General features: G+C 47.7%; 1 protein-coding gene and 2 long non-coding RNA genes across 3 annotated transcripts in view; 1 reads left to right on the top strand and 2 right to left on the bottom strand.

The window, feature by feature from the left end:
• Nucleotides 1–3,800: 3,800 nt before the first annotated feature.
• On the bottom strand, nucleotides 3,801–4,362 carry LOC307203336. The gene is made up of 2 exons (XR_013833156.1): nucleotides 4,230–4,362; nucleotides 3,801–3,852 (listed from the first exon to the last, which is right to left on the bottom strand). It is a non-coding gene; the product is annotated as an uncharacterized lncRNA (long non-coding RNA).
• Nucleotides 4,363–10,836: 6,474 nt separating this feature from the next.
• The window catches only part of PEMT (phosphatidylethanolamine N-methyltransferase), a 107,342-nt gene continuing 102,356 nt past the window's right edge, over nucleotides 10,837–15,822 (bottom strand). Inside the window, exons 6-7 of the mRNA XM_079954017.1 lie at nucleotides 14,394–14,468; nucleotides 10,837–11,299 (exon numbers count right to left, since the gene is read on the bottom strand). Coding sequence (XP_079810143.1) covers nucleotides 11,251–11,299; nucleotides 14,394–14,468 — 124 coding nt within the window. The 3' untranslated portion in view covers nucleotides 10,837–11,250. The remainder of the gene's footprint in view (nucleotides 11,300–14,393; nucleotides 14,469–15,822) is intronic.
• The window catches only part of LOC307203364, a 38,334-nt gene continuing 36,952 nt past the window's right edge, over nucleotides 14,441–15,822 (top strand). Inside the window, exon 1 of the long non-coding RNA XR_013833193.1 lies at nucleotides 14,441–14,511. This is a non-coding gene — a long non-coding RNA (uncharacterized lncRNA). The remainder of the gene's footprint in view (nucleotides 14,512–15,822) is intronic.

Raw genomic sequence — 15,822 nt, 5'->3', positions numbered from 1 at the left:
CAGGATCGCAGAGATCTCCATCAACGCTCCATTCTTAAGTGTCGATGCTCAGTGAAGTCCCCAAAGGATTGGTTGCAAAGCTCAAGGAAATGACCCCACTGGTGTTAGAAGCTTGAAATTGAGAAGGGTAAGCTAGGGATGGAAGATGCGTGAAATCGTGAGAGCGTTAGGCTGAAGGAAGGCTTAGATGAAATCTTTAGCCAGGGTTCAAGTCTAGAAACTTGTATTTTAATATTTTGCTAGAAGCCGCCGAGAGTGGCTGGGGAAACCCTGCCAGATGGGCAGAGTATACATATATTATTATTATTATTATTATTATTATTATTATTATGTGTGTTTTTTATGAAGACGCCTACTGGATCAAACAGAAAAACTCCATCTGGTCCAGCATGGAGTACTGGCCAGATGGCTCCAAGAAGCCAAAGAACTGGGCATGAAGACAACAATCCTACAGCCTGGATAGCTCAGTTGGTTAGAGCATAATGGGGATAATGCCAAGGTTGCAGGTTCAATCCCCATGTGGACCAGTTGCGTATCCCTGCATTACAGGGGGTTGGGCTAGATGATCCTTAGGGTCCCTTCCAGCTCTACGATTCTTTGATGACTGACTTAGGTTTAATACTATCAATACTTTCAGTCCCAACCAGATGGCAGATTAAGTTGCTGGATTATGCCGAACTGGCAAAAACGACCGGAAGAATCAGAAATCAGGAAGACCAAAATTTTAATGAAGAATGGGCAAAATTTATAATTTATCTTAAAAACCATTGTAAACATGCAACCTTGTTAGTAGGGTTGGAATAACACTTGTACAGTGGTACCTTGGTTTACAACCATAATCCGTTCCAGAGGTCCGGTTGTAAACCAAAACAGGTTGCAACCCAAGGCGCACTTTCGCCAATGGGGCCTCCAAAAAAGATTGGGTTGTAATCCAAAAAAGGGGACATGCACTTCTGGGTTTGACATGGTTTTAGTCCAAAACAGTTGCAAACCAAGGTACCTGTGATGGCCTGGGATTCCGATTCAGAGGCTGAACCAGAGGAATCCCAGCCTGCACAGGAGTCCCCGCCTCCAGGGCCGGCTGAATTGGGGCAGGGCCTGGATTCTGAAGCGCCTGCACCTGTGTTAGATCCTCAGGAACAGGCACCAGGTGATCCCACTCTGGCCCCAGAGGTGGTTGAGGACTCAGTGCCTGCAGGTGAGTCTCCCCTGGGCCCAGTAACCCTTTAGCCTCTCCTGAACTGCAGAGACTCAGGGCAGAGAGGCGAAGGGAACTGGTTTCTCCCAGGATGAGTGCTCGCCTTAAGGCCAAGAGAGGCGGGTCTCCTGGGGGCCGGGACCGCCCCTGGCCTCAGAACTGATAAAGGCCAGTCGGCCCGGTCCCAGGTTGTGGGAGCAACGTCGTTGTTGAGTTCCTGTTCCTGCCCGGACCCAGACTTGACTCTCCAGTGCTCCTGTCCCCGCCTGGCTTCCTGTTTCGGACCTCGCCCCGCTCCTTGTGGACTGATTCCGGGCTAGTGACCCAGGACCGGACTTTGACTACGCCAACGGTAACCTCCTCCCCGGGATCAGCACAGTACCACTGTAGTTTAATGGTGAATTTTGGACACAGTGGAGAAGTAAAAGATTTGGATTATTATAAAAGATGGAGGAGGAAATGATTAACAATAGGACCCATAAAGGGCAGGAGGGAAAGTCCAGGAGAGTCTATGGAATCTTGTCTTTATGTTGTATGTTGAAAATGTGATTGTAAAACTGTAATTTGGAAAACGAAATGAATTTAATAATAAAAAAAATACTATCAATACTTTCAGCAGGGCTCAGTTGAAACCAACCCAATTTCAGTTACAGATAGGTAGCCGTGTTGGTCTGCCATAGTCAAAACAAAATAAAAAAATTCCTTCCAGTAGCACCTTAAAGACCAACTAAGTTAGTTCTTGGTATGAGCTTTCGTGTGCATGCACACTTCTTCAGATGCTTCTTCAGGTATCTGAAGAAGTGTGCATGCACACGAAAGCTCATACCAAGAACTAACTTAGTTGGTCTTTAAGGTGCTATTGGAAGGAATTTTTTTATTTTGTTCCAACCCAATTTGATTCAGAAAATGTGGAATACTGAATTTAAGACTGGTTAGAACCGGAAATTGCCAGATTCACCACTTAGCAATTGCTGACCCTCCTCCTGTCGCTGTGCCTCCAAGATGGCATGTATTGCATGTGGATTCCTGAGCAAGGCCGGCCCTACCATTAGGCAGCGCAAGGCAACTGCCTCTGGTGGTGGATATCCAGGGGCAGCACTTCCTATACTCCTTCTGAGCACCTACCATACATTGCTGTCTGTTCCCACATGGCCTCTTGCAGCCTGTCCTGCTGTCTCAGGTGTGATGGAGATTGCTACCTCATCATCAACGTCAAAGGAAGATTAATTTGCCAGTGTGGTTGGGCTCTGTAAGTGGAATTGGGAAAAGATGCCATCTCTGCCTTGGGTGGCAAAATGTCTTGCACTGAGAGCAACTGCTCAGTGTTGCAGCCACCTTGGAGAAGGCCTGCTGTCAATGTGACGAGCTGATTGACAGACGCCGTGCCTCTCCCTGGATTCAACTGGACTGCAACCCTTGTGGTGGGTGCAGAGACGTTGCCAGACAGATCTGCCCCGATTCTTAGAAATTTCCCGAGCGATCCATGACGACATTAACGTTTCTTTAGAAATGGGGAGCAAACGGTGTTTAATCTTCGGCAACAAACACTGCCAAGAAGCCAAAGGCGGCAGCTTGGGAACAGAGGTGTTGTGTTGTTGTTTTTGAATATAAAAAAGCAGAACAAGACTCGCTGCAAGCACAACCAATATTCTAAACTTCTCGTTTTGTAAGAAGAGACAGCCAGCAAAATCCGAGCCTCTGACTGCAGAGAACAGGACAGACCTGGAATCTGTTGTTGTTTAACACCTCCTTTCATCACTGGCTTAGCAGATTTATGGATTATGCAAGGGGAGAGTATAAAGGAGTAGCTGTTGACATTAGTGTCAAGCAAAGTTGGGGGGGGGAAGGGCCCTGCAAAGTGAAATCTGCAGGCCAAGCTGGTGGGACAGAGTTGGGGTGGGTGCTGAGCAGCAACGAGGTTGGATGGGTGTAGGAACCCCCTGCTGTGAGCACCCAATTGGCTCAATCGCAGCATCTGTGCAATTTTGACATGCCACCCTAGGGCCATCTAAACTGCAGTAACCTTGGTGTTGAGAGGGCGGGCTTTGGGGCTCTGCCTCATACCATTAAGGGTGTCAGAGCAGGAGACAGACAGATATATTGTTGAGGACTAGAACCATTATTCACTCAGATATTTCTAAAGATATCAGACTAGGGGCTGAACTCTGAGGGCTACAAACGCCAACAGCTCACACAAAAATGCAGAACTGTACCATGACAGTGATTTTACCAGCGAGGTGCGGGACCTAGCAAATAAGGACAACTGGAGTGCATGGAGGCAGCTGCTTTCTTCTGAACCCCCCCCCCCCCCCCCCGCAATTTGCCCTTCGACAAGCGAGAGCTAATTTAGACCCATTAACTATAAGCCAAACCGGTGAAACCTGACATATGTTGTCTGAATAATGCAATGCATCTTTGCGTTCTCAGTTGTTAGGGGGACTACTGCCCCCTCGCCAACATGAAGCAAGTTGAGAGGCTGGTGGGGGGGGGGATATCTAAATATACTGTCCTTTCAAAGAAGTCGTGAACAAGGCTGATTGAAAAGCAATAGGGAACATAGCATACGATGCGTCTGGCAGAACAAGGAACACACACAAATAACCCTGGACTTCTGTATTTTATTTTTTCAAACAGGGGCATTTAGCACTCAGTACCTTGAGGCCCGGGGATGCAGGTGGCGCTGTGGGTTAAAGCCTCAGTGCCTAGGGCTTGCCGATCGAAAGGTTGGCGGTTCGAATCCCTGCGGCGGGGTGCGCTCCCGCTGCTCGGTCCCAGCGCCTGCCAACCTAGCAGTTCGAAAGCACCTCCGGGTGCAAGTAGATAAATAGGGACCGCTTACCAGCGGGAAGGTAAACGGCGTTTCCGTGTGCGGCTCTGGCTCGCCAGAGCAGCGATGTCACGCTGGCCACGTGACCCGGAAGTGTCTCCGGACAGCGCTGGCCCCTGGCCTCTTAAGTTAGATGGGCGCACAACCCCAGAGTCTGTCAAGACTGGCCCGTACGGGCAGGGGTACCTTTACCTTTACCTTTACCTTGAGGCCCAACTGCTGTGGACAAAGCGGGGGGAAACAGGGTAATGCTACCAAGATATAAAGCCCAAATTTGACATGGGCTTCCATGCTGTAGCTTGCTTAATATAGCACCAAGAAGGGCCAGAGCTCACTGGTACAGTGTGACGGAAAAGTTTGTTTACTGAGCAGGTTGAGTTGCTGAGTGATTTTTTCCCCTTGCCAGCAAACAGTTAACTAGCAACAATTCCTGATCAGAAGTCTGATCTAGGGAAGATGTGTAAAAGGAAGTAACCTTAAGCCTGAACAGCATACAAACTATAACTTAAGACAGGTATACATTTTAATAAAAAGCAACAGCACTGTTTGTTATATGTCTGTGGAAGAAGAACCAAAACTCCTTGTTTACACCCGTTATAATAAAGTTTGTTTGCAACCTGTTTTCCCAAAAGGAAAACCCATTCTCCATTGGGGATTTTACCCGAGGGAAAGGGAAACAGAGGCATGGCGCAGCGAGAGAGAGGGCTGTTGTGCCGTTGCATACAGCATCTGACAGAAGGTTCCAGGTTCGAATCCTGGCAACTGCAGGTAGTGTTGGAACAGACTCTTTCCTGCAACCCTGGACAGCTGCTGCCAGTCAGTGCAAACAGTATTGAGCAAAATGGCCCACTGGCCTGACTCTGTATAAGGCAGCCTCCTGAGCTCCTGTCTCCTTTTGGTATTTAGTGAGTATAGTTTGGGTGACTGGAGCTAGTTCAGAAAGGTAAAATGCATGGGGCACAGAAGGTTAGGGCAGCAGTGGAAGGAATTTGGATAAGCCCCAGAAGCCGATACTGGGATTGTCTGGGAGATCTTGGAAACAATGGGAGAGCAGTGGGATCACATATTTCCATGGCAGGCTGGTGGAAAGTGGTAGAGCCATAAATGAACACCAGTAAGGAGAGAAAAGAAAGGGAAAGGAATTTATAGCACCAACTGTACACACAGCAAAAAAAAAGGCACCAGATTCCTCATATTGATAAGGGCACCCGATAGCTTTTCCATCCCTTGATCTCCAAAAGGCTTCCAGTCTCTATCATCTTTTCAGCCTGGCCTGAAAATATGGGGTATGACAGGCAGAGGACGGACACACCTCTGGAGGAAAGCCCTGCTAGGGAAACCAGTTTAAGCATGCCGTCATCGATGTGACCTCAGCTGCAGTAAATGTCATCAAATACATTTCAACTTTTCCCAAACCAAAGGGGCAATCGGCTTTGTATTCTGGGCAAGTGCTCAGAGAAGATTTGTGACACTTATGTCATGTTACTTGTTATTCTAAAGCAGCAATGCAGCAGCAAGCAAAGGCTATAGCAGCCAAGTCTGCTGCTTGTGGCTGGAAAGCCAAACAGGAAGTATGTGACTGTTGCCATGAAAACAAAGGGGCAGTCCATTCTCCTTATTGAGCACAGGATGTGAGCTCTGTGTGTGTCATATGACCTGTACAGGATGTACATGGGTGGAGTTTGGAGTTTCTCTCTGTTTGTTGATGAGAGCAGACATGTTTTCTCTATATGACTGCTGAAGACAGGAATAAAACATGTAGATACATTTCTGTCTGAGTCTGATTCCCCTCCCTGGGGATATGCTGGAGAGCAGGGAGGAGGAGAAGCAGTTTGGTGTGTTTTTCTCACAGCCTGAGGAAAATCGCCGGAACGGACCTCGTGTGTTTTTCCTTCGGGAGTCACCGGAGGGAGGTCAAAGGAATTCAGCCGGTGCCTCGAGAGATAGGCACATACCTCTGACCGGCCCTGAATTCTGACTTTGGTAGCAGTTGACGGTTGCTACGATCCATGGGAGTCTGCATCAAGGAGACTGTATTCATCCCTCTCCATGGATGCCTGAGATGGAAGCTGATTCTCTGCAGCCAGAAGCTGACCAGAGGAAGCTGAAAGCCAAGCTACGGAGCCCAGGTATGAGATTTTCGGGCTTAGAAGTGTGAATGCAGATGGATTAATTCTCTGCTTCATGGGAGCAACGTTTGGGAAAAACAGCTCCGAGAGAGAAGAGTCTGCATTCCAAACATTCCTGTGGTTTTTCCTGTCCAAGGAAAGGAATGTGGTTGCTTAGCAACGCAGGCCAGTTTCAAGATAAGGGCTGGAAGTCGTGTTTTGACTAGGCCTTACAAAGGAACTGTTGGAAAGGGACTTTCCAAGCGGCCAGTGTTAGAGCTGCCAGGTGCACAGAGTGTAAACAAGCCAGCTATTGGATTTTAGAGGCTTGTGTTTGAGAGTCAATGCAAGGACTCAAAATGGATGCCAAGAAGGAAGGCCTGCCTTCTCCACCCCTCTTGACCAGTGACAATTATGCATCTTGGTCTATTAAGATGAAGGCCTTGCTGCAGAATCAGAGACTGTTTGGGGTGATTGAGAACCCCATCCCTGCAGCACCAACGCGTCCTTGGGAGTCACAGGATGTGAAGGCCAGAACCGCTATAATTCTGTGCGTGTCAGACTCTCAGCTTGTTCATATACAAGATTTAGAGCACGCGAAAGATATTTGGGACACGCTGAGAAGGACACATCAGAGAGATGCAGGTTCTTCAGCGTTGTTGTATTTTGAAAAGCTGACTAACCTGAGGCTTGCGCCTGATGGAGATGTTCAAGCGCACCTGACGGAAATGAAATTTCTGCGTCAGCAGATGGTGGAACGCAATTTCCGTCTGCAGGAGGAAGTGTTTTGCTTCATGGTGATAAACAGCCTGAATCGGACTTACAAAACGATTGCCAGTCAGCTGGGGTCTCTCCCAGCGCAAGATCTAACGGCGGACAGGGTCTTTGCCGTGGTCCTGAACGAACATGACAGACTTGCCGCCCTGGAAGTCAAGGACAGGGGGAGACAAGAACGGAGTTCTAACACCCCCACTGCTGTAGCTACTGGAGGAGACGCCGTAGCTTTGAACGTTGTCCGATGCCACAATTGTGGACGGACTGGGCATCTTCAGCGGAACTGCAGGAAGCCACGTCAGAACAAAGGAGCCAAGGGAAGCTCCACGAAGTCTGATGCGTCAGGCAGAAGTCATGCCAAGTCACAGGCGAAGCCTGCAAAGGCTTTGATGTCCCTAAAAGCCACACCACAAGTGGGGAATTCTTTCATTTTAGACACGGGAGCGACGGTTCACATGACCCATCGCAGGGACTTGTTTTCGTCGTTTAAGAAGCAAAGCTTCGTTGTACAACAAGCCAACGGTCGAGAGCTGGAAGCCACTGGAATTGGGACTGTGTATCTTAAAAGTCTGAACCTGACTATAAACGATGTTTATTTGGTTCCAGAGTTGAAGTACAATCTGCTCAGCGTTTCGCAGATTGCCAAGAAGGGACTAAAACTGTCCTATGATGATCAACACTGCGAGATCTACAAAGATGGAGAGCTGTATCTTTCTGCCGAAGAGAAAGATGGACTGTATTTGTTGACTTTTGATCAAAGTGATTACATGGAATGTAATTCTTGTGATTCTAACATGATTTCTTTTGCAGGTGTAGCCAAGAAGAACGCCAAGCAGGTCACCTCGAGGGTTGACAGGGCATTTCAGTGGGTGTATGCTGATGTGATTGGTCCTTTAGCACCATCTAGAGGCAATGCAAAGTATTACCTAATATGTGTTGATTCTTTTACAGGTTTTGTCTGGATTTATCTTTTGGAGAGACCGAAAGAAGCCTTAGAAAGGTTTAAAGAGTTTTGTGACAAGGTTAAAAATATGCATGATGCTGACATAGATTGTCTTTGCACAGATGAGAAGCAAATTTTTCTCTTACAGGATTTCCAGAGGTTCCTGAAGAAGAAAGGGATAAGACACAAAATTGCAGCTTCCGAAGAAGCTTGGAACAGATGTGTCTGTGTTAGGGTGAACAAAGAATTGCAAAAGGGAATGCATGCGCAATTGCTTAGTTCGCATCTGCCACATGAGTACTGGGCTGAGTCACTAATGTCGTTTTGTTATACGTGGTTGAGAAAGTTTTCAAAAGAGTTGGGAAGTTCTCCTTTTGAGAAACTGTTCCACAGAAAACCTTCTGTTGCCCATTTCAAGGTTTTTGGGTCTCATGTGAGGACAGAAGCTCCGGGTGGAGTAAAGAATGCCAGAGGCATTTTTGTGGGTTATGAAAAGGGTCTCTACAGAGTAATTTTGTCTGAATCTGGTAAGGTGATTCTCACAAAATTTCTAGAGAGTGCTCCTGAACAGGAGCGAGTGATTGTTCACACATTTCCCACAGGTGATGATGATGATTCTGATGATGATGATGATGAGTTTGATCTCATTGAGTTCAGTAGTACTGATGATGACAGCGATAGCTCAGACAGCTCAGTTGTCACAGTCATTGAGAGGAAATCTCATGTAATGACTAGACCCTCAGAAGAGGAGGATGAACCACTGATTAAGCTTAGTACTGGTTCTTCAGAGAGTTCAGAGGCTGAACCAGAAAGCAGAGAAGAGCAGCACCTCTTACGTAGGTCTGAGAGAGCAACGAAGGGTGTACCACCCAAGAGGTATTCAAAAGAGTTTGCCAACCAAGCTATTGCATGTGTTGCTGTTGTAAACGACCAAGGTCAAATTGAAGCTGTGTCTGAGTCAGAGACAAAGGCACAACAGAGAGTTGCTAACCAAGGTAATGCAGAAGCACTCATTCCTTGGAAGTCACACAACCAGAGAGGTACATTGGTAAAACCAGTGGCGGGTAGTTCCAAGGATGGAACTGAAACAACAGGGGAGTGTTATACATATAACAACTGTTTGTTTTCTTCTCTGGATGACGCTTTGCTCGCTGCACGCATTGATACTTTAGGGGGAGTATGTTATTCTAAAGCAGCAATGCAGCAGCAAGCAAAGGCTATAGCAGCCAAGTCTGCTGCTTGTGGCTGGAAAGCCAAACAGGAAGTATGTGACTGTTGCCATGAAAACAAAGGGGCAGTCCATTCTCCTTATTGAGCACAGGATGTGAGCTCTGTGTGTGTCATATGACCTGTACAGGATGTACATGGGTGGAGTTTGGAGTTTCTCTCTGTTTGTTGATGAGAGCAGACATGTTTTCTCTATATGACTGCTGAAGACAGGAATAAAACATGTAGATACATTTCTGTCTGAGTCTGATTCCCCTCCCTGGGGATATGCTGGAGAGCAGGGAGGAGGAGAAGCAGTTTGGTGTGTTTTTCTCACAGCCTGAGGAAAATCGCCGGAACGGACCTCGTGTGTTTTTCCTTCGGGAGTCACCGGAGGGAGGTCAAAGGAATTCAGCCGGTGCCTCGAGAGATAGGCACATACCTCTGACCGGCCCTGAATGCTGACAATATTGTGGCTCCCACTGCCCCTTTGACATCCCCAGAGGGATTTGATCTGGGTAGGGCTGGAGCGAGACTCGTAAGAGCCCAAAGATAATACTTCTGAGGTTTAATCTCGGAAAAGCCGCTCGCGTATTTCGGAGCCTAAATTCTAACTGCGTGATGTCAGAGCAGGTCAGCCAATGACATCGAGGGCAGAAAGAGAGGCCAAGAAGTCTGCTGCAAGAATCAAAAGACCTCACAGGGTGCGAAGTTGAGTGTGCAGCACATCCTAATTAAGTCATGTGCAAATGTGCACAACCCAAACAGCCAGGTAGAGAACTGAAATACTCGTGCAGCAGCGTCTCATGATGTGTGATGCAGCTTGGGCAGGAAGTACCATTTCAGACTGCAGGAAGGGAGAAATGCTTCTTTAAAATCTGTCACATTTAAAAACAACAACAACAGCAAGAGCCTCCCTGCACAGAATTCTAGCTTATCAGGCAGAATGCTTAGCTGAGTCTTTCCCCTGACATGTTTGTTTTCTATGGGGAAAGGGGCTTGGCTCTCCTCGCTCAAAACCTGTCAAGTTCTCCAGCTGCAGTGTGGAATGGTTCAGCCCAGCAAAAGGCACACCATATAACCATTTGAGCTCTGGGGCACCCCACGAAAAAGCACCTGCCGAGCTTCCGAGTGTGATGCTCTGGCTGAAAAGCTCCGCGAGAAGATGGGTAGCAGAAAAATGACCTCGAAACGTTTGCGTGGACATGAGAAGACGGCGTGATAAATTGCGGCGCTGGGCGTTCCTGCGCAGGGAACGAGCTCCAAACCCCGCTTCCCTTTCCAAAAGGTTAACGCCATCTCCTCTACGCCAGCAGGGGCAAAGCTCTCGTGTGCGTTCAACGGGCCTGTGCAATTATGGCTTTTCTTTTCTTTTTTTATAATATTTATTAAATTTTATATAACCAATAAAAAACATACATAATAACATAATATTTTCCCATTATCCACATTTCATTCTCAACTTTGGACTTCCTCACATCTCTTGTTCCTGCTTTCTAAACATAAATTTTACCAGCAAATTATTAACTTGATTTAATTCATATAATATAATTTTCCAATATTTAATTTAATTTTGGGGTTTAACATACTCTTATTAAAGCTTAATCATAAAATATTACTTATCCCAAATTTATCTTTCCATCTTCCAATTAAATTTAAATTTGTATTCTTTATAACTAGTTTGTTGAAGCCATGTTTTTGCTAATCTTACATCTTTCTTAACAATCATACAATTTACAATATTTTTGTAGATAGTCCTTGAATTTCTTCCAGTCTTCCTCCACCAATTATGGCTTTTCTCTCCTCCCCCCAAGGGGAATGTACATTAATCATCTTTTGGGGGATGTGTGGTTACAGTACATAAAATAACCAGGCCTCCTGCCTGTTCCACTTTTCTCGACGCTCTCCAGTATATAATCAAGGCATTCAGACTTGGCACACTTAATGGAAGCTGCTGAAAGGCAGGGGTGGGGCGGGGGTCTTCGTAGGCCCCCTGCCCCGCCTGGGGCTGGTGAGAGGCTTTGTGAAGGATTGGGGGGGCGTTCCTTCCACAACCACTTGTCAATGCATGATTAGAAGTCAGGCTGTACTTTTCAGACCCCGTCAAATTATCCTGCACCCATTAGCTAGTGGCGGCAGCGGCAGGCTAGCTTCCAGCTTCCAAACCGAGACATTCTTCTCAGGCTTCTGTGGCCTATTTCCTCTTAGCTGCTTTCTGGCGATAGATTTCTTCTGTGAAAGGTCTGGCAGAGGGAATCAGGAGCGGCATACAAGTTTGACAGGGAGACAAGAAGAAGAAGGAGCTGATTAACATGAGACAACCCCTGTTGCCCCCATCTCTTCCTGCGCCAAACCCACACATTTAAAGCGCACATGGCTTCCCCCAAAGAATCATGGGGACTGTAGTTTGGGGTGCTGGGATCTATTGTTATTAATTGTATTTAGTTTGTATTCCCCCCTCCTTTTTCTGTTAAGATTGCAGGTGAAAACCAGGGGGGAGGGTGCTGGGAGTTGTAGCTTCGTAAGAGGTAAACTGCAGTTCCCAGGGGAAGCCATGTGTACAAGCCCCTACTGCCAAAACAGAACCACAAATCCTTGCCTATACATGCAGGCTGAATATGCCGTTAAATGGCTGGGGTGGCAGAACGGGCAAGTCCGTAGCATGCCCTCGGCCCCCGACCTTTGCCCCTTTCCCCAACAAACCTGGTCTCTGACTATTGTTAAGTAAGTCAGTTCTGTGTGTCACAGCTTAGCATGACCAACAGATGGAAGCCAGGCTGGAGCTGAGTGTATAGGAGCGGATTTGATGTTAGTGGCTCCTATAACTTCCTGTGAAAGGGATGCGGTTCAATAGAAAAGCACATCCTTTGCACAAATAAGGTCTCAGGTTCAGGCCCAGGGATCTCCAGGTAGGGCACAGCAAGACCTGAGTCTCTGGAGAGCTGCTGCCAGTCCGTGCAGACAACACTGAGTTATATGGCACAATGGACTGACATAGTACAAGACAGCTTTCTGTTTCTAAACTTAAATAAGAACATAGGAGGAGTTCCTGCTGGATCAAGCCGATGGCCTACGTAGCCCGGCATCCTGTTCTCATATTGGCCAACTGGATGTCCATCAGGGGAAACCAGAAAGCAGAATTCGAAAACAAGGGAGTTATCCCCTCCTGCAGCTTCCAGCGACTGGTATTCAGAAGCATTAACTGCCTCCAACTGTGGCGGCATGGCACAGCCGTCATGGCCAGTAAGCAACTGGTAAGGTAAAGGGACCCTTGACCATTAGGTCCAGTCGTGACCGACTCTGGGGTTGCGGAGCTCATCTCGCTTTACTGGTTGAGGGAGCCGGCGTACAGCTTCCGGGTCATGTGGCCAGAATGACTAAGCCGCTTCTGGCAAACCAGAGCAGCGCACGGAAATGCCATTTACCTTCCCGCCGGAGTGGTACCTATTTATCTACTTGCACTTTGTGCTTTCGAACTGCTAGGTTGGCAGGAGCAGGGACCGAGCAACAGGAGCTCACCCCGTCGCAGGGATTCGAACCACCAACCTTCTGATCGGCAAGTCCTAGGTTCTGTGGTTTAACCCACAGCGCCACCCGTGTCCCAAGCAACTGGTAGCTTTCGTGAAATTGTCCAGCCCTCTGTCAAAGCCATCTGAATTGGTGGCCATCGCTGGCTCCTGTGGCAGTGAGTTCCACAGTCCACAGTTTCATGGTAAATTGAATGTGGTTGACAAGAACGTTGTGGGAGAGGGTACCATGGGTGCTACACATCTCCTCTTCCCTCAGGCCAGGGTTATGGGATGTTGTCTCCTCCTCATGCCTAAATAAAAGGAATTTTGCTAGCAGGTAATTAAACTCCAATTCTAGTCACCACCTAGGGGTTTCTCCGTCAGCCCGAGAGGAAGCAGAGTTAGACCTCCCCCTTCCTTTCGCAGATCACATTTGAATGAACGAACTGGAAATATCGGGAGCTGCCAGCATATAATTAATGCAGCAGGAGACGCTTTTTCAACAAGTGTGTGGGTTCAAGCGAGAGAAAAATCATGCATGGCAACTGGAGGAGTACAAAATGTTTCTTGCCAGTTTGGGAGGCCAGCCGTCTAATCGGGTCGGGCATTGGCCAAAAGTTCTTTGCTGGTTCAGAGCAAAAGCTGTAAGAAAAGCCTGCTGGATCAGGCCAATGGCCTGTCCATTTCAGCATCCTGATCTCACAGTGGCCAACCGGAAGCCTGGGGGAAATTCACATGCAGGACTTGAGCACGACAGCACTCTCCCCTCTTGTAAAGGTAAAGGGACCCCTGACCATTAGGTCCAGTCATGACAGACTCTGGGCTTGCGGCACTCATCTTGCTTTATTGGCCGAAGGAGCCGGCATACAGCTTCTGGGTCATGTGGCCAGCATGACTAAGCCGCTTCTGGTGAAGCAGAGCAGCGCACAGAAACGCTGTTTACCTTCCCGCTGGAGTGGTACCTATTTATCTACTTGCACTTTTGTGCTTTCGAATTGCTAGGTTGGCAGGAGCAGGGACCGAGGAACGGAAGCTCACCCTGTCGCAGGGATTCGAACCACTGACCTTCTGATCGGCAAGCCCTAGACTCTGTGGTTTAACCCACAGCGCCACCCGTGTCCCTCCCCGGGGCTGATGGGAGATGCAGTCCAACAGCACGCGGAGAGCCACTGGATCCCAGGTCTTCAGTTAGTAGGTGGGCGGAAAGAATCCTGCCTTAGGCCCTAGCCCAGTGTTTCTCAACCTGTGGGTCCCCAGATGTTGTTGGACTACAATTCCCATCATTCCTAGCCAGCATGACCAGTGGTCAGGGAAGATGGGAGTTGTAGTCCAACAACATCTGGGCACCCACAGGCTGAGAACCGCTGCGGCCTAGAGACTCCATGGTCAGTTGGGAGCAGAGTCAGTGTAGGGTAGTGGTTAGAGCAGTGTTTCTCAAGCTTGGGCCTCCTCCAGCTGTTGTGGGACTGCGACCTCAATCATCCCTAGTGATCAGGGATGATGGGAATTGTAGTCCAACAACAGCTGGAGGAGGCCCAAGCTTGAGAAACACTAGTTTAAGAGCTTCAGACTAGGTTCAAATTCCAGTTTGGCCACGACTTGGGCCAGTCACTGCTTCTCAGCCTAGGCTACCTCACTGGGTCGTTGTGGGGGTGAAAGGGGAAGGGGGAGAGCTACGTACACACACACACACACACACACACACACACACACACACGAGTAAGTTAACTGGGGGAGGGCGAGGAGAGAGAGTCTCTTCCCTCTACACAATTCTCTGAAACGAAATTGCTTCTGGTTATTCCGTTCAGCAAGGACCAAAGAGACTCACCCTTCGTACCGCAAAGCAATTGTGTAGCACAGCGCCACCACTGCCGTCAGGATGAGACCAGCTGGGCTCGCATGCCTGAGTTTGAAAAGGCGGAAGGAGACAAAGAGGTGAGAAACGGGTAAGTGGTTTCTTACGGCCAATATTCTAGAACGGCCTTATGTAAGACACAGTTGAGTCAGGGGGCCGGGAAGCTGTTGCGCTGGCCCTCCAAAGGAGGAGGCCCAAAGTTTCAAATTTGCCATCGGGTGGCAAACTCTCCCCACCTAATAAAGCCGTTGGCAAAAAACCGGCCAATCTCTCCTTGGCGAAAACTGCCTCTTGACCTAATTGGGTCCCCTCTCTCTTGCTAAGTTAAACAATGTGATTTTGCTTTCGGGAGATGGAATGATGAGGCTAACTCCTGAGAATTAGGCTTAAGGTGGTTATATAAGCCCACGGAAAGGAGTCAGCAGAATCAGATGAGGAACGACTCCCCGACCCCCCAGCTCAGAAATGTAGGCCAAGGAGGTTAGAAAGGAGGAGGTAAAAGGGAGACTCAAAAGTGCCGACGTGCATTTGCTGTCTAGATCCGAAAGGAAGACTCAGCTGGATGTGCCCCCATATTTATTTATAAAAGTATTTACGTAAATACCACCAACTCTTAGAATATAATAAGGAGGTGTGTAACTATATGTACAATGCAACAGCATAAAAATAGTACCAAAAATCATTAAAATGACATGTGATAATTAAAGTGTGTTTCACGATCCACCCTATTCTTCTGATTCCGAATGCTTTGCAGTTATTTTAACTTTGTAACCTTTATCATGTTGTAACCCACCCTAGGACACATGGGGATGGGGACGGGGACTTAGGGTGCGGTTCATTTGTAGTTCTCCGTCAGGAGTGAGCTGGCAGTAAATCGCACTGTGAAAGTTGGAGTTAACTCTTTATTAGCAAAAACATGGCCCCCTCAGACTGTGTTGAGTGTCAGGCCTAATAAGCATAGCAGTGCATCCCCAGTAGGTATTGCCTCACAGATCAGTTGCTGAGGCTGAAATAATAATAATAATAATAATAATAATAATAAATAATAATAATAATAATAATAATAATAATATATTTATACCCTGCCCATCTGGCTGGGTTTCCCCAGCTATTCTGGGCGGCTTCCAACAAAATATTAAAAATACAGTAAAACATCAGACATTAAAAACTTCCCTAAACAGGGCTGCCTTCAGATGTCTTCTAAAAGTCAGATAATTGCTTATTTCCTTGACAGCTGATGGGAGGGTGTTCCACAGGCTGGGTGCCACTACCGAGAAGGCCCTCTGCCTGGTTCCCTGTAACTTTGCTTCTCGCAGTGAGGGATCCGCCAGAAGGCCCTCGGAGCTGGACCTCAGTGTATGGGCTGAACAGTGGAGGTGGAGACGCTCCTTCAGGTATACTG

This window comes from Podarcis cretensis (genome assembly GCF_951804945.1).
Source record: "Podarcis cretensis genome assembly, chromosome: 14".
Lineage (NCBI taxonomy): Eukaryota > Metazoa > Chordata > Lepidosauria > Squamata > Lacertidae > Podarcis > Podarcis cretensis.
The sequence above is the reverse complement of the archived record's forward strand: the minus strand, read 5'-3'. Positions and strand labels throughout refer to the sequence as shown.